General features: G+C 39.9%; 1 protein-coding gene across 1 annotated transcript in view; it reads left to right on the top strand.

The window, feature by feature from the left end:
* Positions 1 to 482: 482 nt before the first annotated feature.
* Positions 483 to 24,751, top strand: part of st3gal3a (ST3 beta-galactoside alpha-2,3-sialyltransferase 3a) — a 58,112-nt gene continuing 33,843 nt past the window's right edge. The window contains exons 1-4 of the mRNA XM_040128883.1: positions 483 to 961; positions 7,243 to 7,394; positions 19,659 to 19,701; positions 19,930 to 20,022. Coding sequence (XP_039984817.1) covers positions 7,280 to 7,394; positions 19,659 to 19,701; positions 19,930 to 20,022 — 251 coding nt within the window. The 5' untranslated portion in view covers positions 483 to 961; positions 7,243 to 7,279. The remainder of the gene's footprint in view (positions 962 to 7,242; positions 7,395 to 19,658; positions 19,702 to 19,929; positions 20,023 to 24,751) is intronic.

Below are 24,751 nucleotides of genomic sequence, written 5' to 3'. Positions count from 1 at the left end.
TGACATGTATAGTGGGGCTCAATAGGGGCCCAACAACAAATGTTTGCCCCCCAGGATTCATTCATTCTTACAAGCACATCTACTCCTCTTTCCTCAATAATCCAGATTCTATGAATATGCCAATTGTGTTTCATTACAATATTTAACTACTACTTTCTTTAATTAATCTCTTCATACATCCATGGTTTGTATGTGCATAGCTCAAAGTAAAATGATGCAGGAACAATATAACATTACATAATGTATGTATCAGGTAAACTATAAACTTTTCCTACTACTTTTGCATCTCTTTGTGTTCATTTTGTGCCTCTTTGTGGTTGTTTTATATCTTCTTGTGGTTGTTTGAGTCCGCTCATTTCTTTGTAGTCTTCTTGAGTCTCTTGTGGTAAACGTTTTGAGTCCCTTTCTGGTCATTTTCAGTCTTGTTGTAGTCGGTTTGGGGTCTGGTCATTAGAAATCATTAGAATAGTAACGGCTCGGCTGTGCGCGCTCCAGTGCGGGCAGGCAGGGAGAACACCTGTCTCCTTTTCCACCATCCTCGGTAAAATACACCTTACGTGTTGGGTGCGAACTGAGTTAACTACTCAAAAAAGTTGACATTTAATTTTGAAATTTTGGTGCTTGGTAAATCACTTTCCAATGTAAATCATTCTACCGAATGCGTAGGCTAAGCGTGATTAAATACCAGATTTTTTAAATGGAGTCTGGCGTAGCGTTCTCTCCACACACAGCTGTGCGTATCGGGTACCCCACTAACCGGGCTGCCTGAAGCCTGGACTGAGGGGAGGGGGACATTGTCTGCCCCTCAAGTCTGATGAAATGCAGCGCTAGTTATGATTACTGGGATGTTATCATGCGACGCTCATGTTGATCGTTGCATATCACAAGCTTGGTGGCCAGCGCGTCGGCAGGAAGTACCGACGGACTTGAGGTCAACTTGAAAATTAACGGCAACCGTCCGGTAAGAGTCTGAGAATTGATTGCTTGCTAGCGTAGCCAGCTAGTCATGCTTATTAGCTACTTGTTATATTAGGTTTAGCCAGTTTTCCTGATATCGTTGTTGTCATATGCATGTCGTATGTTGATGGACAGCGCGTTTTACCTCTCCCATCACCAGCCATAGCGGTACTTGATCTGTTTGGGGTGGTTATTAAGGTAGCTAACGTTATTGTGGCTAATAGGCTATCATTACTGTGACGATAGCCAAACATAGTTAATGAGCTAGCTGCTAGCTATCATAACTGTGCTTCATTTTAGTGTTGTCGTTCTTATTTCTCCTTGTTTTTCTACAGTTACAGTCACTGTTCATTTTGTCATAAGAACAGAAATCCCGTCACTTAACAATACTCCACCCAAAGTTCAGTGTAAATGAAATAATTCAACCTAACGTTAGTGGTTAACCCCATTCCCTCTCACTTACAGTGTAACACACCGATTTAAGCCCCTTTCGTTGAAGCGTGTTTACAGTGCGTCTATATATTTGGCAGTATTAAAAATATTATAATAGATGTACTTTATACAACCATGAAAACTGAAGCATCTCCTCATGTGGAAAGAAACTAGCCTCCAAGCACAAATGAAAGTATTCGGCCAACTACTCAATATGGATAGGTCCAGTGTTATTTCTGGGTTAAGGCTGAAACCCGAGGAAGACACATTCATTAACCTGGCCTGACCTCTCTTGCCGCCTCTGAATTGTCAGGTATGTGTGGAAAGGATGTTCTGAATTTGAAATGTACCTTTCCCTACTGGTAAATGCACAGAGCTGTATATTCACCACGAAGGCCTACAACAGTTTCATTGATATACCCCCCCCTCATTACACAGTTCCTTCATCCTGCTCATTTATTGCCAACATGCGTTTTGGTGGAATACGGCTGATTGAAAAACATACAATCCAGTTATTGAATTTGACCTTTTCTTGATGTCATTGTAGCTTGGTGGGCCAAAGAAATTGAAGAGTTGCTAAATTGATTATTTCTAAAGGGGCCCTCTGCTAATATGCAAGATGGTATATTTTGACAAAAAAATCTTAAATTGGTTTGAGGTTTATTGTCATTTCCACACCCATGCTTGACATACAAGGAAACGATCTGTTCCTCATAGACCTCAGTGGAACATACAGAACAGACACACAAACATTGCACAGTCTTAAGGTTAAGAGTGAGCAGTCTTACATTAGCAGCAACAAATTGGATGTAAACAATGTCCAGTGTATTTTCTCCTCTTTTAGCAAACTTGACTTGTTGGTGGAATTTCAGCAAAGCAGTCTCTAATTTTGCATGATTGACATTGGCAGCTGTCACAGGTAGACTGCTACAATAACAAAAGCGGTGAACTCCCTTGGCAGATAGTATGGCAGGCATTTCATGACTGCAAACTCCACTAGCGGAAAACAGTCTTCGGACACAACCACAGCATTCACGCACCTTTGCTAATGGATATTAACACACAATTCAATGCCAGGAGTCCCACCAGACAACAATAAGTCCCAGTCATTGCGGTAGCACCTAGCCTATCCAGCTCGATGGCAGCGTACAGAGTTTGCTCTGTAGCCATGTTTCAATGAAAACAAAGACGCAGTAGTTCTTCATTTCATGCTGGATAGTCCATCATTCTCACTATGTCAGGCTCCAAAAGCTCCTGGGGGCTGTAGCTAAGTTTAACTGCATAAAAGGTAATAATTTTTTTCCTGCAGTTGAAGACATGCAAAACGACAAAAGAACTGAAATATTTGGTCGGTGAGATGGTGCTCCATCTGCATGGCTGCCATGGCAACACTTAGTAGCTTTTTCCAGAGCTTCCAGCTGCATCTCACAGTCTTCCTCAGTAGATGGAGTTTGCTATGTTTTCATCACCTCAGCTGTACAAACGTCATCCACTGAGGAAGACTGTGAGATGCATTTGAAAGCACTGTAAGTGGCCTTTGAGTGTAACATTTCTTTGTCAAACAACTGTTTCCAATTTCAAGGATGGTCCTTGACACTCAAGGCAGTATAGTGATTGGATTTTTTATATTCTCCATGACATTCCCACTGAGACCAAAGCACATTTGCTCTTCTTGTTGAGGAAAAGTACCAGTGTACATTGAGCAAGTTTGCTTGAATCATAATGCAGTATTATCCTTTAAAGTCCTCCTATATAGTTTTGACAAATTAAGTCTGCTTTTCGCAATATGGATACATGGACAATAAATTATACTTAGACGTTGTATTTTTAGTGGAATATTTAAAAATTAAATTGGTATTTTAAAGATGCACAGTGCATAGCAACTTGTGGATCATAAAAAAAGTCTAGACTGGCTCCATGTAGGCCCTCTTGAATTGTGTAAACCTTCCCAATAAACCAGTATTTCAACAACTAGATAGTTAAAAATGACTTAAAACAGAAAACAACTAATGACATAAATTATATATACATGATAATAAATTATAATACAATTGCTGATAAATCACTCACATTGTATATGATGATTACATTTTAATTTCTTGATTGCTTTTTCTGTTACCATGTTTGTGTTTAAGCTGTGCAGAATGTAGAAACCAAAGGGTTTAAATATGCAGGGCAAGACATGATGAAAAGGGTTAATAACAATATAACGATCAACAATTACCAAATCGATACACTGGGTTCAACGTCGTGAAGACTGTGAGATTGGCCCAACTGAAGGTGGTAGCAATCAAACTGGAGGCGTCATCAACTGTGGTCTTCCTATATATTTAAGGGCTGTTACATTTACAGTTGTTTTCAGTTACTCTGGCTGGTTAGGCCGTTGCTCAGGTTGAAGCTAGGCAGAGCGTTCCTGGAATTACTTGAGGTCAACAAACTCCATGAACCAGTATCACAACCTGGCTCAAAAGTACAGTTAGGCACTTTTGAGGTATAGGTATAGGTATTTGGATAGTGACACAATTTTTGTAATTTTGTCCTCTGTCCACCACCACAATGGATCTGAAACAAAGCCATCAAGATGTGATTGAAGTGTAGACTTTCAGCTTTAATTCAATGGAATTTAACAATAATATAGCATTAACTGTTTAGGAATTACAGCCACTTTTACATATAGTCCCTCATTTTCAGAGTCTCAAAAGTAATCGATCCCTTAACTGAGTTAAGTCAGTTTCATAGCTAGGTGTGGCCTGTTCCATCGTTATTTCATGACAAATGAAGCAGATAAAAGCTCTGGACTTAATTACAAGTGTTGAATTTTCATTTGGTAGCTGTTCCAGGGATCTCTTAATATGAGATCCAAAGAGTTGTCGATGCAAATGAAGGAGGCCATTATAGGCTGAAAAAACAAAACAAACCTATCAGACAGATGGCCGAAACTTTTGGAATGGCCAAATCAACAATTAGGTACATTCCTAAAAAGAAGGAATGCACTGGCGAGCTTGTCAAAACCAAAAGACCTGGAAGACCACGGAAGACCACTCAAGTCGATGATCGCAGAATTCTTTCCTTGGTGAAGAAAAACACCCTTCAGAACATTTGACCAGGTCAAGAACACTCTCTAGGAGGTAAGCGTATCATTGTCAATGTCTACAATCAAAAGAGGCCTTCATGAATGTAACCTCTTAAAAAGCCTGCACAGTTCTGGAACAAGATTCTTTGGACAGATGAAACCAAGATCAACTTGTACCAGAATGATGGCAAGAAAAGAGTATGGAGAAGGAAAGGAGCGGCTCATGATCCAAAACGTACTACATCTGTCAAACATGGTGAAGGCAGTGTTATGGACATGTATGTCTGCCAATGGAACTGGGTCACTGGTGTTTATTGATGATGTGACTGTTGATAGAAGTAGCAGGATGAATTCTGAAGTGTATAGGGCTGTACTGTCTGCTCAGATTCAGCTAAATGCTGCAAAACTGATAAGACGGTGCATCACAGTACAGATGGATAATGACCAAAAACATACTGTGAAACCAACCGAAGAACTTCTCAAGGCAAAGAAATGGAATATTATTCATTGGCCAAGTCAGCAACCAGACCTCTACTCAATTGAGCATGCTTTTCACTTAGTGAAGACAAAACTGAGGGTAGAAAGACCCACAAACAAGCAGCAACTGAAGGCAAAGGAAAGCACCTCAAGAGAGGAAACTCAGCATTTGGTGATGTCCATGGGATTTACATCCAAGTATTAAAAATAATCTTTATACTTATGTTAGTTTGTCCAGTTACTTGTGAGCATTTGAAAATGGAAGGACTATTTATTTAAAACAAAACCTCAAATTAAAGCTGAAAGCCTTCCATGTTTTAGCGGTTTTACTACAGTTCACATATACTTAATATCACAGATAAACAATTTGCAAACCATTCTGCTATGCTTTAGAAATTTGAGTTTGCAGATCATTTTCTTGATTGATTGATTAATTGCTTTTTCTAAAATGTCAGTAAATAGTGAGAAATGCCTACTAAAATTTCCCGGAGTGGAAGGTGGTGTTTAAAATCCCTCGTTTTATCCTACCATCAGTTCAAAACCCAAAGATATTCAGTTTACTGTCATATATAAAAAAGAAAAATAGTAAATCCTCAGATCTGAAACTACATCAAAACCAGTGAACGAGGAGGAAGGTTCCCTTTAGAGATTTAAAACTGTATAGTACACATTGGAAATTAGTCACCAAAGGTTAGGTGGCCATGATCAGTAGTTAATGAGCTAAACATCTGAAAACTGAAATGGTCCTTTAACATATCTGTTGTAAAGGAAGGACTCGCTTCTGCCTTAGTATCACCTGAGTATCCCAGAATTTCTGGGTATGATGATTCTAGCAATTTCTAAATCAGTTTGTTACCAACAAATGTAGTATTCAGAGCTGAAATTGGAGTATAAAATGCATTTATTTGGTGATTGTGTAATGATGGTGTACCACCACTATTCCTTTGTGTGATGAAAGTCTTGGAACACATTTTGATATCTGTGCCAGTATAACAATAGCAAGTCAAAATTGACAGTAAATTGCCACATTGGTTGTTTGTCTCAACCTTAAAAAAATTAAAATTTAAAAACAGCATTCAAAGGAGCCATCAAATTCAAAATACAATTAGCAGTCATTGTTATTCAGTGTTGAGGTGCAAGGTGAGGTCGGGATGGGGGGGATGTAGGAACTAGACATCTACAATGTTGGATCTGATTTAAACAGCCCATTGGAAAACCTTCCAAACCTGACATGCATAAATGTATTTTTCGAATAAAAGAAAGAGACCTGATCTGAATAGACCTGAGGATAGTTAGATCATATGCTTCAAAAATGCATCCTACCCAAACTGACCCAAATAAAAAGAGAACAACACAGACAACAGCATGCTCAGGGTTTCATGCAATGTTTTATAGTTGAGGTAGCACATTTTTCCTCTCCACAGTTCATGCGGTCTATCTGCCTCAAAAAGGCACATTTTTGTCCTGTGATAATGACAACCCACCATGATCAGAGCTGATCAGCTCTGAGCTCAGATTCAGTTTAGTAGACATATTAGCCTGTGGCATTACAACAAGACCAGTGCTTTATTAAACAACCCAGGGTCTCTGGGGCAAATATGCTCTGTGGGCCCTTATTGGCTCATCATTACTCTCTGCATTATGTATGTGGTTAGCACAAATTTCTTTAGTAAAATATACATGTGAGCACAAAATAAACATAAAACTTTATTTTAACTCAGGGCTACTTTGCAAGATAGGACTTAAAGATTAGGTAATATTGCAAGTGTTGCCTTAAGGCCCCTTTCATTTCAGTTTATAACAGGCATCAGTGGTTTATTGAAGGTGCTATATGTAAGTTTTTGCTATCGCTGCATAGCCAGCATTAGCAGCTGTTTACTTTCCAGTCTAGAAGAAATGTTGTGAGTTAGACAAGCTAGCCCTTGCCCGGCAGGCTCGTCTCGTAACTTTCTGAAAGGGACTCCAATCCGCTCTCAGTCCAACGTGTGGATGAAGAAGTAGCACTGCCCAGAGGGTGTATTCTAAACTCTTGTCTCGTAAACGCAACGATGGAACTGAAAGGACCTGTGATTACCTCTAGTTGGACCTTCTAATATGGACATGACACATTAGAAGGTCCACCTCCACTCCCGGGGTGGATACAAATAAAGTCTCTCCTCAGGAAGAGAGCACTATAGATTAATTTGATACTTCTGCTGACTGGTGCAGAGTCTCAGACATTCAGCCTCTGTGGGTGTTTGTATTAAGTCATAACATGTTGTATATGAGTACAGGCCTAACCAGTTTATTCCCTGTTCAAACAGCCTCCAGTGTGGGATGTGCCATGTATGCTAGCTGGACATGAGAATGAAACCCAGTCGCAACCTCCTCCTGGGCCTGTGCTCAATGCTCGCCCTGGGATTCCTCTACTACTCGTCAGGGAGGATCAGCTTACAAGGCTGGGGCCACAAATCATGTGAGTCTTCTCCTAATAAGTAGGCATAATGTACTCTACACTATGACTTTTGATAACATATTTCATTGATCAGTAACAACTAAAGCAACAGTGATACAACTTATCTCCTCTATCCAAGTGACTGACACAGACAGTGACAGGCTAGCCACTGGGAGAACCCAGTGGTGGGTAGTGGACTTTCACAGACTCTCTTTTTATGAATAATAATGTTAAAAAACAAAAAACCTGTAAAGGTTTGACTTTAAAGCTCAGCCAAAATATTTCTCAACCAACCACAGAAATGCGAAATACAATGTCATCAAATACAATGTAATTGCTAATTACCCATTGATTGACCTTTTTAAAGGGAATTATAATGAAAATTCGAGATGCTGTTGTAAGGACATTCAACTTTCATTTTAAAATGTGCAGTCTTTTGGACTGTGCATACTCTGCAAACATTGCAAAGGGTTATGCTGCAGCTGGGTAATGTTGCAGTTGGTAATCTTGAAGCTGTTGAAGTCTTGACACAAGTAATGTGGGCTTTTGAGTTTTTGTCGTCTTTATTTTGATTCTGTTTTCATACAATGTGTTCCAACCATAAGAGTAGGTCCTGTTTGTCGAGTACCTGCGGCCATTGCTGCAGCTCATGGTACTGGCATTGCTGTCATTAAAAAGCCGCTCTCTCATTACCATCTTATCTGTGAAACACCACTTCTCGTTAATTTTATTTTAGCCATACTTCCACTGTTATTTTCATTTTTCCTTTCTGGTTGCTGTGCTCTGGGAATGTGCTGCCACATACTTGCAGACTCTCTTTGTGGTTAGCGCTTACAGCTAGGTTAAGCTCAATGCAGTGTCCCTGCTGCCAAAAATGACGTCATCACATCTCTTGCATCAAGCTCAAGCGACAGTGGACAGTGAAGGTCAATAAAAGATTTGCGAAATGTAGTCAATCAAGTTATGTGTTGTAGTGATTAAAGTTTGTAGTGAAGTAGGCCCATTTCCGCAACCCGCCAATGGCAAATGAGCTCATTTTTCTTTATTCAACAATTTAGATTTTTACTTGTGTTTGGCCAGTGGTGGGTGCTAATATTGGACCCTGTATGCAGATGTTCTCTGTCATGCATTGTTCCAGAAATCATCATAAATTTAGAGGTTAATTTAACCTCTGTTTACTACTGAATGATTCAAGTGTGACACAATAGTGTGATTCCAGAGGGGTTTTGGTAGGCCAGTCCGCGTCAAAAGTCTGGGGCTGATTATTATTCCCACCCTTCTCCTGGACAAAGGCCACTCCTCTGAAAGTCCAAATGGTCACAGTAGAGCAGTGGATGAAATTAAAGCAAAGATCTAATGGAAACATTCAAGTGAACAATAGAACAAAACTAAATAATGTAGCTATACTAGGGGAAATATCACCTAAAATCAACATTACAAGTAACTGTCACATTTACCTTGCTACCAAATTATGTCTTTTAAATAGACTTGTGCACAAGATTCTCTGTTCTCACAGTGGAGCTCTTATTAATTCTTTGTGTTGAATAATCAACAGAAAATTGTGAAATATGACAGATATTTATTTGACATATCCAGTAGTTAAGAACATTTACTGTAAGTATTTGCTAAAATAGAAAAATCAAACTAAAATAGGTGATATTTTACATGTTGTGACAATCAAAATAACAAATTTTGATTACTGGCTGTTGTTGTTTCATTCCATCAGCTGAATTCTGCTAGGTTCTTGAGAAGCTGTAGTATTTATTTTCTGAGAAAGGGTAACTGAAACTGAACATTCACTGTTATATTCACAGTTTACTTCTAACCCGTCACCACACATCCAGCACACCTGCCTGTCTTGAGCTCACACTCATTGTGTCTTTATCTCACACATTATCCACGTACACCATGGTGAAAGCTTTCAATGAGTCTGTGCTACTTTACTATTTGCGATAGTAATTTCATTTAGCTTCATTCCGTCCTGTATTGTATTGACTGAAGCCAAAGTGTGTCCACAGGACCGACTTGACATCTTTTTTTGTGGACCAGCTTTTTCTCATCTGCACTGGCCCAAACTGCCTTTCTACAACAACTGAGTCTCTCAGAGTTATGCTGGACATGCGTGCTTACTTAAAACTGCTAGTGGAGCAATAATTACTTGACTTGAAATGAACCCACAAAACAAACTCTGACTTTGTCTGTTTTGAAGCTGGTAAAATAAGATTCTTTCTTGTACAGGCAGAAGCCTGTATGAAGGACTGCATTTATCGAACATATTGTTATTACTAAAATTAGGTTGATTAATAAGTACCGGTTACTTTTCAAGCAGTTGCCCAGCCCTAAGTCATACTGTATTGCTTTTAGCCTGATAAAAAAGCTTTACATCATTATGTGAGTATTGTATTTAGGTCAATAAAGAAAAAATTGAGCCTATCCTTTAACATTCAGTGTAACCCCTCATAGTGTTCAGTTATGCTTTTATTAATTCAATGATTTTCAGTAGGTTGGATCAAAATGAACACATTTAGGTTTTTTTTATTATGCAGTCTGTCACTCAGTTTCCCTGAATCCACCTTTTTCAGTCCATCTTTGATATTCAGCTGAACTTGTTTCAAACACAACTCAGGATGAATGCAGATTAAAACTTTTCTTCAACTATGTGCAATACTTTCTCGATTTTACATGTTTAAAGCCACATATTAACTTCAGGAGCAGCTTAATCTAAAACTGGTTGCTACATTATTTTTAGTCGATCTTACTGTAACAGCTTTTTTAATGATTCTTCACTGCATTTAGGGCTGTCTGCCCATTACTCTTCCACACCTTACTTGTGATTTTAACTAAGGAATGTGGACGATAGACTCAGATATTGTCCAAAATGAAAATATACAAAGTCTTTGTGATGTGTCTGTTAAGGAAAAGGACTTTCTACTTGCAGAAGCTATCCATGTAACTTTTTTTACCAGATGAGGGAGCCACTCTATTTACTTAGAGACAGGATGTTTCATTTGTGGTTTTAGTTTTCACAGATCTTTACTCTACACTGCCTCTTCACTGCTTTAAAGTCGTAAAGTAGTGGGCATTCATCATCTGGGCTCATTGCAGATGATATGAAGTGGTTAATTTCTTGTCTTGATTTTTTCATTATTCATAAAGTGTCTAATTCTGATATTGATAGCAGAAACTGGTCTGACCCCCCACTGAAACTTTTTAACAATTTTGTTGTTTTTAGTACCCTTTTCATTTGAGTGGTACTTTTTTTTTTTTTTTTTTGATGTTTTTTTTTTTTTTTAAATGTTACATTTCTGCTGAGAATAAAGCCACTCTTAAAGCCATTGTTTCCTACATGACATAGTTAGATATATGGAGAAAATGTGTTCACATTGAAATAATTCAATAAGACATTTTGAAATAGAAAATTACGTGAATAAATATAGACAAAATTATATAAAATCTAACAATAAAATTGTGTAAAAGTTGTTATGGAAGGGTAATTCATCCTGCTTGTTTTGTAATGCTGACAGTATTTATTTCATTTTTTATTGGTCTTTTTTTCCAAAGTCCGTTTTTATTTTTGCACTGTTTTCCCCAGTGACTTCCAGTTTTATTTCATATTGCCACTTTTCATCAAGAAAGTCTTCTTCTTTTAATTAAGACAAACAGGGCAGAGCAAGTTAGATAATTGGTTGTGGGCTCATTCAAACCAAAGACACAATACATATTGAACATTTTAGGTTTGCATACAAAAAAGGGCAAGGTTTGATTAAGTTGAACTAAGGCAATACCACAGTATAATGTATGTCATATGCTTTTCACATTTTCCCAAACTGATTATTTAACCTGTTTAAAATATCCTTATGTAAGAAATTAAACAGAGTAACCTATCTATGCCTTTAATCAGGCCAGAGTGGGGGTTGAATTCAGAAATAACGCATTGTAAGCAGGGTTCTCATTTCCAAACCTATCAGCCAAAGTACAATAAAGTGCAGATTTGCAAATATTTCATCCTGCTTTAATATAACAGGGTATTCAGATATTAGACTCACCTCTAAGCCATCTATGTTGAGAACACAGGTAAGTATTGATCCTCCTGCCGGTCACACCTCCACCAGTGCCAGGGTCATCAGCCGGCAGCCACCCTTCTCAGGTGTTTCGCCTCTTTAATCCTGGTCAGGGATGTCTTCCTTCCATCCCCTGCAGCTGTATGTACACTACCAGTTAAACGTTCGAGAATACCTCGATTTTTTTGTTTCTTTGTTTGTTTTGTTTTTGTTTTTTGATTTGTTTTGTTTTTGTTTTTTAAATATACATAATTCAATATTTCATGTTTTCTGAAATTAAAGCATAGAACAAATAAACATTTGGCTATTTTAAAACAAGGAATCATGGAATCTTCTTGATGAACTAAATTAAATCTAAATTTTTTACTCATCCAGCAGCCGAACACACCTGTGACAATCAAATATTGTTCAGAAAATGAATCCCAACACTGTTACAGAAGTTCCCACGAATGTGTTGCTTTGCTTTCACCCTCTGTCTATTTCATCTCAAACCAGCTCCATGGGGTTTAAGTCTGGAGACTGTCTTCCATCACATGAAGTAACCGTCTAGTTCTGTTCTTCTAATGTTTTGGGTCATTGTCTTTCTGTAGGATCTACCCCTGACCTACCTGTCTTCCTTTGTCACTTGCCTTTTTCTCACCGTTCTGATAGCAATATACAGTACTATGTCCTGCACTACAGTATTGTCATAATAATGCATCAGAGCGTGTAGCACCACAAGTTTGTTCCAACACTGCCTTTGTACAGACAGAGAGTTTGTTAGTAATCAACAGAAGCTGGATCACCTGTGGGAATTGTTTGCATTAACTTTCAATGCCTAATTTACTTCCATTCCTGCCAGAAATCTGTAAGTGTACCAGTTTCTTGAATCTTAAATGATTTTTTATTGACCTAAACTTTTTTTTTACCTTGGGCAGTTTATCGCTTACCTTTGTAACATTTGTGATTATTCACTGGACTTGAACTGCTTAAATTTCAATTAAAAACTGGAAAAATAGAGATTTTTTAAAACTGTCTACCGATAGCGTAAATCCCAAGAAGACTCTTCTTACTACCCTGCAGTTTCTATGGTACCCCAGCCTTGGACCTTCTTCCTTAGCCAGGGCCAGAAACTTCTTCAGGCAGTTCTTTTAGTGTCTATTTCAGTTTGCCTTCTGACAGTCCAATATCCTTCAGGAAACATCTGATTGAAAGGCTCATGAAGCCTTGGCAACCAACCCCCCCTGGGTTTGTTGAAGCTTTCCAGCCACTCTCCCTGCATTCACTCACCAGCTCATTGTATTTGGTTTTCTTCCTCTTGTAGGCTTTCTTCCTCCCAGGATACTGTTAGTTCCACCAGCACAACTTCCTTTGCGGGAAGTTGTGCTGGTGGTGCTCAGGCCAAGATTGCAATTTGATATATGGAGGCACTCTGGTCCACCTGATGGTAAGAATTGGATCAGGTACTGTTGATGGGTTTGATGATCAATGTTTGCCTTGGCTCCACAATTTATTTTAGCCAATTTCTTCAGCACCCGATCCTGGGGCCATTTGAACTGTCCTTGAATCAAGGAAGTTCTGCATCCGACAGGACATGTTGCGGACTTGCTCCCACGGCACCTCCAGGGCACAGTTCTCTTTAACACCATACCACTGGATTCGCTTGGCTGGGCTCAGAAGCAGAAGGGTGTCATATGTGGCCCGTATTAGGAAGCTTGTCCATTCTTGTTGCATCTTCAAGTGGTCAGAACACTACAGTGGTCTGGCAAGGATGCCCCCCCCCATGCGGTCCACTGGCCCTGCACTTTCTGGCTGAATGCCTTCACCAGTTAGCAGTCTCCCTCCATCTTAATCACATCTGTAACCACCATTTGCTTCTTCTTTTTGGTAGATGAGATCACCATATTCTGGCTTGCTACCCCCATCCAAGTCTGGCTCTTTTATAGTAGGTTCCACCGATCACTTCTTGGTGCATCAGCCTCGCAATGACTTGCTTTACACACTCCTCTGCCTTAAATGCACTCCAGTTTGTATGTTGGTGCCGGCATCTCTGAGAAAGCAGTTACTTAGATCAAGCACCAGACTGGTCTTTTCCACCGTGTACCCCAGAGAGATGGATTCCAGTGCATTGGAAAAGTACCAGGGCAGAAATTGGGGCCGAACAAAATTATTAACTTACCATCTAGCTTTTTCACTGTGGTCAGTGTTATTTCACACATTTTCAGGGGCCACATGATACACTGGTAGAGAGTAGCATCAGACTTTGAACTTCAAGGCAGGTCATTGTTGTCTATCTTATGCATCTCCTCCTTGAGCTGATTCAGGATAACTATGGCATCTTCTTGACTGACAGTTCTGCTGTGTACTCCCTCCCAAGGCTCCAAATAGGTTGTTCTGCCAAGATTTGAATCCTTTCCTCTCGTGAGGTTGTGGGATTTTGATGATTTTATCCTCATCTTGGCCAAGGCAAGGACTTCCTCTAGCAGTTTGCGGAGCCTGGAGTTGCATGCTTCTGTTTGAAGAAGGCTTGTTACATCATCCATGTAGCAGTGTAGGGCTGGCAGCCTTTGGTCATGACATATATGCACTCCAAAGGCCATTGCCCTTGCAACTATCAGGAGAACTTTGAAGGCGGCTGTGATCAGGATGGGTGAGATGGAGCAACCTATCGCTAATCCTTAGCCCAGCTGCTGGCTCAAGATACCCAGGGCAATGTGGGGGCGTTAACTGAAAAAAAGGTGTTTGCGAGATTTTGCCATACGACATGGAGGTTGGTCCTTTCCTCCTGCTTTCTGGCAGCTTGTGTCCATGTCACTGTTGTCTAACAGGAAGGTGATCAGCCTCTTTGTCACTGCAGAAAAGAAAATCTATCCCTTGACATTCAGCAGAGCAGTACTTCTGAACTGCTTAATGTGAGAAGAGTCTTGCTCTTTTTGAATGAAGATAGCCACTGTTTTTCTCCATTCTGCAGGGTGTTCTTCCAGATTACATTGATCAGTTTCCATAGTTCTTTCAGGACCTAGGGGCATCTCCTGTACAGTTTGTGTGGAATGCTATTTGGACCAGGGACAGAGCTTGATTTGGCTCCTCTTTAAGGCTTGCTGAGTTTGCTCAGTTTGGAACGTCCTGTCTGGAATTCCACTACAGGGGCTGCTGATGATGTTAAGTAGCCCGGGGATACTAAAAGCTCCGTACTGAGGATCATTAAGCTGCTGCTTGACATACTTTTCGATGTCGTCTATTGCCATTAAGAGTGTGCCAGATAACTTTTCTCAAGCAAACGTTTGGCCATCTTGGCAAAGGGCCATATTCACCAAAGACAAGGTCTTTGGTGAATATGGCCCTTTGCCTTTCTTTCCTTTACCCTTATGGATACGCACTGGTTATCACCGCCACCTTACCCTTTAGTTGGTTTCATAGGTCCCTCAGCTGCTCCTTTTCCTGCTGCATGCTTTCTGCTGTGACTCTCACCATGTTCTTCAAGGTGAGTGCCAGATCGTTCTCCAAGGCGTGCCAGCTTCTGCTTTCTCTTGCTGATAGCCATTTCATCGTTTTCTTCCTTCCCTCCTCATCTGCTTGGTTACTCTTGACTTCCTCCTCCTCCTCTTGGGGGCTCCTGGCATGCTGCAGCCAACCTCCCCTGGGTGGGTTGAAGCCTTCCAGCTGCTCTCACTCCATCCAACATATTTGGTTTACTTCCTCTTGTAGGCTGCCTCCATGCCTCCACCAGCACAACTTTCTGTTGAGGCACCAACCAGATGACAATGTCAGGCCTCAAGGCTGTGGTGGCAATCTTAGTGGGGACCTGTAGTTGTTGGTTTAGGGCTGCCTTCAATATCCAGTTTTTCCCTGGGGCCGAAATCATATTTTGATGTATGGAGGCACTCCACACTGGCCACCCTTGTATTACGAATTGGATCAGTTGCAGATTCCAGCAGATTCAATTGAGACAACTTATTTTATTATTATTCTCTTAGTCAGCATCTTATATTTCTTCTCAGTCTGTTGACGGCAACTCAGGTTTTCAGAAAATTTACGTATTTAATAAGAGGGAAATTACTTTTTTCCTCAGGCATATCAGCATTTGCTAGCAATTTGGGAGATGGTTGGATTGGATGTTTGTGCACAGCTTGGTGCGGATGAAGGCTGCACTCAAAGTCATAAAAGGGTTGTTGGAGTTGAAGATGAAGAATAGCTGAGTCTCTGCTAACCTGTGTCCACGCTTGATTAAAAAATTGTATGTTAGGTAGAGCCAAGTAAATTAGTGCACTTGCAAATTTAGTGCACTTAAGCTTTTCCTGAGTCTATAAACCTTTGGCAGCCAGAAAAAGGATTGTGCCAGACAGTTCAGCTGTAGATTACTTTTTTTCAAACAAACCTTTTAACAGCGTGTAGTGTCTTCATAGATTGAATGGCTTTTATATTCCAACAGTGGTGGTTATGGCTGTTCTTTAATCTGCTTTGAAAGGTGCCATAAATAGGGAAAATTAGATCTGAATTTTTGTAATCAGTCATCAATCTCAATCACAGCAAATACTATGCAGACATGGGCTTCTGTGTATATTATGAGTCTGGAGATACCTGGATGTAAACTGCAACTTCACTGCTTGGTGGAGGCACGCAACCATGAGTCAATAATTCATTTTATTTTTTATTTATTTATTTCATTTATTTCATTTGGACTGTGGCTATTCATAAAATTAAAAAAATGTGTGGCGAGCACCCTAACAATAGCATTCCAAATGATGTAAATTATTCAAATATTTATGAAACACTTTATAAAAGCCAATCAATATCCCTGCTTCTCTGCTGCTTGAATTATTTAACCTGCAGTCCTATCATCAAGGATATAAACTTATCAATATTTTCTGATATGACACTGGCTGGACCTCACTGAGCCTTATGATTCTTCATGTCATGATGGTCATAAAGCAAATGAGTTGGGGGCAATTTGCAAACAGATGTAAATACATCTCATAATGTTACTCTTTGAAGTAAAGGAGGAGTGAAATCCAGTGTGACCGCAACTTTAACCAAGACGGCTAGTTTTTGTCTGCAGAAGTATAGACTGCATTTTTCAAAGAACTTAAAAAGGAACCTAAGAGCGCCTGAAAATTTTCTTGCGTTTTTGCTGAGCTCCAGTTCTTTAAGTTCACCTTGCTGCAGTGATGTAGACATGTACTCAGAGTGTGGTCAGTACAACCTGACATCACTGTTCTACAGGTACCACAGAGTAGTGCTGGGCAGTACTTCAATATTATTATGCATCAACATTTCGTGGAATGGTATAATTACAATTTGAAATTATCCTGTATCATTTTATGAAATTATGTTGTGGAAATTAATGATTCTGAGCAAAATGTATTCTACTAAGACTAGGTCAAAAACCTAGTATATAACTGGAGGACCCCTAATCTGTTTGCTTCTCCTACTCTCTGTGCTCATGTGATAAGTAATTCAATACAGCTGAATTCCCATAAAACGGTTCTCATTTACATTTTTTGTCAGACAAGGGAATAAGTATGAAATGGTGACTTAAATTCAGCCCATTAAGACGACATGTTAACCATTAGTCACTTCCAAGCAATTTCCAAGCTTTTGCTCTGCACTGCTAAAATCCTGATTTTTATAACCGGGACATTGTCCGACAAAATCGCCACACACATAAGTTAAAGACAACCGCTGTGCTTCAGCTATATTTACCGTTATGTGTTTATAGGGCTGGCCCCTCTGTTGCAGTCCAGCCAACAATGTAACATAATGAGTTATAAATGTTTTTGTTTTACATGTGTAAAGAGCAGATTACAGTTGTTGTAATGCATGGGCAGCACCAGCCAATACTTTGTTGCCACAAATAACTGCACTCAGTGACCACAAATATAGAAAAATCTTGTACAGTTAAGTGTAGTTCAACAGAACAGCCCCTCTTTCCACAGCTTGTATTAGTGTAGTCAAGAAATATAGCATTTTTCATTGAATTCACTTTCTGCAGGTATGTGCAGATGGATAAATTTATTTCAGGAGGACTATCAGTGTTGAACATGCAAAGTTTCACTTGACTGACACTAACTGAAAGCCAAAGTGTTAAGTTAGAAGTTGATAGTGGTAGGTTGTCCTTGCTTTATTTGATGCTACAGCAGGATATGCATCCTTCCACACTGTCCAGAAACAACAATTGCTGCTTATTTTCCCTCCAGCCATGTTGTCTTTTCATTCAGCTTTTCCATCAGCAATCCAGAATCTGGCTTCAGCTCTTCAGCTAACATCATGCACGGTTCTCCGCAGACAGTGTCAGCTCGGCTTAAAGTATGTGCCGGCACACATTGTACAGGGTTGGATATACTCCAAATTGGATTCTGACACAGTCACTAGACATGCACTCATATTTGTTTATATTACATTAGGCTCAGATGTGTTCATGCATGTTTATCAGCATGTACTGTCCGCAGATGAAGAAACTGACATCACACACAATGCACTACATGCAAAGTATCATTTAAACTCTGTTGTTCAGCTCTCGATCTTCAACATAGAGGATAAAACAGCAGTTGCCATAATAACTTTTCACAGTTGTAAAAGCCTGTCTTATAGTGCTTCAAACAGTGCTTTTTAAAAACATAGTACTATTTTTAGTCTGAAACCTCAAAAAGCCTTTAAAAACACTTATCTACTGTCAAATGTGTCGTTGTACTTGATTGACTAATTGGTAAAATGCAGGAAGCTGTGTTTTTTTTTTGATAGGTCTGCACACGCCTTATCCTTACCCCTCCCCTTTCTGATGGCATGTCCACATGAAACTGGTGTCCCAATTCAAGCATTGTGTGAAGTGTTTCAGCCTCCCCCTTTTCCATTAACAGAGCTTAATCACAGTCAAGCCAACGACACCTTCACCCTATCTAATTGTCCTCTGTTACACATATGTGTGGAGAAAGTTCATCATATTAACGGCCATCCTAAACCAGTTAGTCTAGTGTGTGAGTGGAAGTAGACAATAATACCCTCCAACAGGAAGTCTGCATCATTGTTGACTTGTCATTCTCCAGCTACCCATACCCACAAGCATCAGGGCTGAATGATAGAGGAAATTTCATATAACATTTTGACTCTTTGGTCATGTACATAATCCTATAGTAAATACTTAGATTTTACACCCACCCAGCAACTGAATGAACAAGGCATCTATCAGTATCTATGGTGACTAGTGGGTAGGGATTGGTTTCTGAAAGGACCATCTTTGATGCAATTCTCTCAAGATAAAGAAAGAACAGCAGAGGGCAATAATGCATAATCTTGATAGAATCTGCTATTAAACAAAGGAAAAAAGCCATTCGTCTTTACATTTGATTTCTATTTTACTTTCAGTATCCAATGATATATGAAATATAAGATACCTTAGCTGAGAAAAGATGCAGGCCTTACTTGAACCACCATAAATTCGACTAACTTTCCATCATTGTGCCACTTGTGCTTCACAGTGTCACTCACTCAATTGCTTGGTCAGACCACCCTGCTCAGGTTCTCCTCGTGTGTCAGAGACTGTGCATTGAGCTTGGTTGGTTTCAGGTCATTCAGGTTAATAAATGGAAGCAAAAACTAAAATAAAATAATTTGGGGATGAATTATTTGTTATAATCCTTAACAGAGAGTTGAGCTGTGAATTCATCTGCAGCATGAAACTCTCAGGCATTCATATTTTGCCTGTAGCCTCATTCCTCAGGCCAGCTCATATTACTTAAGACCCACCCTCTTGAGACTGGCAACCAATGAAAAAATAACAAATGACATCGATGACAAATGCTATTACAAAATGTCTTTCCTTTAACCCTTAGATGTTGACTAACTTTATCAGGCTTTCAGATTCAAACCACTTGTCAAACAGTGTTGATACTGGACAATTCTGAAAAACCTTGGGTTATGTTCCTGGCAGTGTTCTTGAATTTTCAATGCCAAAGTTTTGAATTTATAATTCCTATTATATTTTACACCCTCACATTTCACCACATTACATAAATTTCACACTACCTTCCTGCACTGGCACTGAACATAGACATGTAGAATCTGTCAGTGTGAACAGAATGACTTTTGGAAACTGGAATGAGTTAACAGATGTGCCAGAACAGAAACATCGTACCTTATTTTTAATTAAATGAGTTGATTGTCAAAAACCATAGCCTATTGAAATCCTAAATGTTAAAGCATATCATCTATTGTCATCATATTTACCTCCTTTTTATTTTTTTTCTAGTGTATGACAAGCAAGGGTTCCTTCTGAAGTTGGATGGCAGTCTGTGAGTTTACATTTTCCTGTTTATACAAGTTTAACTCCCCAGTTAAAATCTAGGAACTAATGCTACGGTGCTATTTTTCAGGCACGGTATCAGTGATTTTATAATATGTGTGGACCAGCACTGTTGAATTGTCCCTACTGTTATTTATTTATGCAATATCTACTATGTATATAAAATTTGTATGTGAATATATAATCATTGCCTGACTTCATTCCTCCATGTCTAAAGGCCCTTGGAGCTGATCTACAAGTATGGCAATCTCAGTGAGGGAGCCTGTAAGCCTGGTTTTGCAGCTGCTAAGATGACTGCAATTTATCCAAAGTAAGAATACATACTGAATGTTTCTACGCAATGGAAGTGAGCTTGTAGCATTTTAGACATCCAAAGTAATTTTCAGATACATTGTGATCAGTGTGACCCTGTTGTTGCCATTGTAAACTCATGCAACCATTGCTCCACCTCATACTAGTTGTACTGTTAGTGTTTGTGTTCTTGTAGACCATGATCACATTTCTGTTTGGTAACTTACTTTAGCTGGATTTATACTCAATGCAAGGGGCTAACAAGAATGCCATCATTGGTACCCACAGCATAGGTTTTGATTTACAGTCGAAGGTCGGACTTCACCAATTGATATTACCTCAGCAATGTTTGATGCATGTGTTATTGGGCCATATCATGCTTTAATTTCCCAACTCTAACTGTGTTTACATTCTTTAATTTACTGATACAGATAGACAGTGAGCTCCACACATAGATTTATAGATTTGGAGTTACATCCAGGTAACTTGAAACATGGAAGCAAAATTGCATAAACATACAGAGGCAGGAAGAACTTTATAAACTTGGCGGAATGTGTTAGAGAAAAGCTCTGAAAAAACTGGAGTTTTTGGTAACTTTTAAAAACAGAGTCTGAGCTGTCACAGAAACACACATGGAGTTGTCCCCCATGACACCAGTTAGTGGAAGGTGATGTCTAATCCAGAGTCACTCTGCACTTGCCTTTGTATTTCCAACCCATTAGCACAGTGAAACCACAGATTATCAGTCTATTCCGAGTCCTACACAACTCTGCTGAGCCAGTCCGGGAAAACACCTATAGAAAGTAGTTTCCTTGTGTGTAGAACACCCGATGCGGGTTTGAGTCCTGATACCAAACCAATGGCCTTGACTCACAGCCAGCTAGTTTGATAGCTAGATGCTCATTTGACCCTTCTGTATATGATCACCAGTGTCCCTTGTATGGCACAGTGACTCAGTAGTTGCCACTGTTGCATGATAGCAAGAAAGTCTTTGGTTCACACCTCACCGGGGCTGTTTGGGTTTCTGTGTGGAAAAATCATTTAGTAGTATCCCATATAGTTAGGATTGATAAAATACAACAACAGCTGCTCAATACTGCTCAAAAAAATTAAAGGAACACATTAGTCTTTACTCAAATGTAAAGACTAATCAGAATATTGCATCAAGTCAGTAAAACTTCTGGGATATTGATCTGGTCAGTTAAGTAGCAGAGGGGGTTGCTAATCAGTTTAAGCTGCTTTGGTGTAAATGAAATTAACAACAGCTTCACTAGGTGGGCAACAATGAGATGACCCCCAAAATGGGAACGGTTTTCCAGGTGGAGGCCACTGACGTTTTTTCCCTCCTCATCTTTTCTGACTGTTTGTCACTTTTGCATTTGGCTAGGGTCAGTGACACTACTGGTAGCATGAGGCGATACCCTACAGAGGTTGCACAGGCAGTCCAACTCCTCCAGGATGGCACATCAATACGTGTCATTGCCAGAAGGTTTGCTGTGTCTCCCAGCACAGTCTTAAGGGCATGGAGGAGCTTCCAGGAGACAGGCAGTTACTCTAGGAGAGCTGGACAGGGTCCTTAACCCATCAGCAGGACCAGTATCTGCTCCTTTGTGCAAGGAGGAACAGGATGAGCACTGCCAGAGCCCTACAAAATGACCTCCAGCAGGCCACTGGTGTGAATGTCTCTGACCAAACAATCAGAAACAGACTTCATGAAGGTGGCCTGAGGGCCCGACGTACTCTAGTGGGCCCTGTGCTCACTGTCTGGCACCGTGGAGCTCGATTGGCATTTGCCATAGAACACCAGAACTGGCAGGTCCGCCACTGGCGCCCTGTGTTTTTCACAGATGAGAGCAGGTTCACCCTGAGCACATGTGACAGACGTGAAAGGATCAGGAGAAGCTGTGGAGAACGTTATGCTGCCTGTTACATCGTTCAGCATGAATCGGTTTGGTGGTGGGTCAGTGATGGTCTGGGGAGTCATATCCATGGAGGGACACACAAACCTCTAAAGGCTAGACAACGGCACCCTGACTGCCATTAGGTATCGGGATGAAATCCTTGGACCCATTGTTAGACCCTACGCTGGTGCAGTGGGTCCTGGGTTCCTCCTGGTGCGCGACAATGCCCGGCCTCATGTGGCGAGAGAATGCAGGCAGGTCCTGGAGGATGAAGGAATTGATACCATTGACTGCCACCCACGCTCACCTGCCTAAATCCAATAGAACACCTCTGGGACATTATGTTTCGGTCCATCCGACACCGCCAGGTTGCACCTCAGAATGTCCAGGAGCTCAGTGATGCCCAGGTCCAGATCTGGGAGGAGATACCCCAGGACACCATCCGTCCTCTCATTAGGAGCGTGCCTCGACGTTGTCAGGCATGAATACAAGCATGTGGGGTCGATACACAGTACCATTTTGAGTTGCTGCAATTGGATTTCAGCAAAATGGACTAGCCTGTTGCATCATTTTTTCACTTTGATTTTCGGGTTGTCTTTGAATTCAGCCCTCTGTAGGTTGATAATTTTCATTTCCACCAAACGATGTGGAAACCTTCGTTCCTAACACATTACCCAGTCCATATAACTATAGATATCCACCATGATTTTTTTTTCCCATTGAGATCTGATGTGTTTTCAAAGTGTTCCTTCAATTTTTTTGAGCAGTGTATAAAAGACAAATTTCTCCAAAGGGATTCATCAAATACATTGTATTTTTCAATTTCAAATACCTACTTAAATACCTGTGTTTCAATTTGGCAGTATTTGGTGCTTGACATATAGCTCAACAGAATTCACTAAATGTTGCACATGATCTCTACAAGCCCGTCACAACATTCAGCTGGGCCTAAAGTAGCATACTAGTGTGCCTGTAGGAGATGCTACATTAACCATTTCTATCTCCATGCAGCCAGAGCTTTGCTTCTATATCGTATGAAAGTGTCTTTTTCCATGCATAGTTTGCTAATATACGTAAAAGTGGTGATGGTGGTTATGCTGCTTTTAAATGTAACTGTGCTTTGTAACTTTGTAAGTTGTAACTATACCACGGTTGCACTTAAAAATTTCCAGTTACATTGGGGCGGGCTGATGGTTAAGATAAATACCATATAGTGGCTTTCGAAAGTATTTTCTATTATCATTCAGTACTTTGTAGAAGCCTCAGCTAAAAAGGAGAAACTGCTACCTGGATTATGCCCTTTGCTAATGAGATAGATGGAGTAGAAATCATAGGTTTCAAGATTTATTTTGTGTTGAAGCTTAGTGAGTGTAAACCCAATTAGATACTGAAAAGTCTTCTTGGGATTCAAAGACTACTGACGCATTAGTATTCAAAAGAAAAAGCACCATTACTATAACCTGTGATAGGAGATACCATAGAGTCATTGTTTTTGTACCTCTTACATGTTGCTTTGACAGGCAAGCATACAGTGGCTTCGGAAAGTATTCAGATCCCTTCACTTTTTGCAAGCTTTTCACCCTACTGTGTTGTAGGTTTAATTTTAAATGGATAAAACTGCCATTGTTACCCATCAATCTACACTCAATAATCACGATGACAAAGTAAAAATATGTTTTTAGAAATTTGTTCAAATTTATTAAAAATCAAAAAATGGAAGTTCTCATTTACAAAAGTTTACGGACCCTTAATTGAGTACTTTGTAGAAGCCCAATTACAGCTTCGAGTCTTCTTGGGTAAGCTCAACCTCCATTAGATTAAATCAGAAGCATCTGTGACCTGCCATTCAGGTCTCTCCACACATGTTGGGGTTAAGTCTGGGCTTTGCCTGGGCCAGTTAAGAGGACAGTCAGAGACTTGTCCCAGAGCCACTCTAGTGTTGTCTTGGCTGTATGCTTCAGGTCCTTGTCATGCTGAAAGGTGAACCATTGCTCCTGTCTCAGGTAGTGTGCACTATTTGTCTGCATTCATTCTTCCCTCATTTCTGCCTAGTCTTGCTGTCACTGCCGCTGAGAAGCACCCCCAAAACATGATGCAGCTACCACCATGCTTCACTGTATGAATGGTATTAGCCAGGTGATAAGCAAGGCCTGGTGTTTGCAAAACATATTGCTTGGAGTTCTGCTCCAAGTTACATTTCTGACTCATCAGAGTCCCTTAAATGCAGTTTGGTAAACTCTGAGTTTTCAGTTTTTGATTTTTCAATACATCTGCAGAAATTTCTAAAAATATATTTTCATTTTGTCATTATAAATTATTGAGTAGAGGTTGATGGTCAATAATGGAAATTTCCTCCATTTAAAATTAAATTAGCACAATAAGGTCTGCAAAAAGTGAATACGTTCTGAAGCCACTGTATATTGTGATTGCAATGTACCAGTTCTACTCCTGGCCAAGGACCTTAGTTGCATGTCATTCCCTCTCTTTGTTTCCCTCATTTCCTCTTGCTCCCTCTCACTGAAAAGTATTCAGCCCTATGACTAAAGGTTTCAGGTGTGGGAGGTGTGTTGCCAGTTGGACACCATTTTTAATGGACATTTCTGTCAGACATCAGACTATGCATCAGATAAGTGACACTCTAGGCTGGCTGTGCAGGTGCAAATTTAGTGATCTTGCAACCTTGGCAAATGCTTTTTATACTGCTAGGTAGTTTAATCTATACTAATGCATCAAATTTTATTGAGGGATTTTGTTCGTCATCGTACAGTTTCCCTCTAAAATGTAAAAACTTTAAATCTAAATGTAGTAGAATAACAAGTGCAGTGTTTTTTTTTTTTTTGGTATTAG

This window comes from Xiphias gladius, chromosome 6 (assembly GCF_016859285.1).
Source record: "Xiphias gladius isolate SHS-SW01 ecotype Sanya breed wild chromosome 6, ASM1685928v1, whole genome shotgun sequence".
Classification (NCBI taxonomy): Eukaryota; Metazoa; Chordata; class Actinopteri; order Istiophoriformes; family Xiphiidae; genus Xiphias; species Xiphias gladius.
This window is presented reverse-complemented; position numbering and strand designations above follow the sequence as displayed.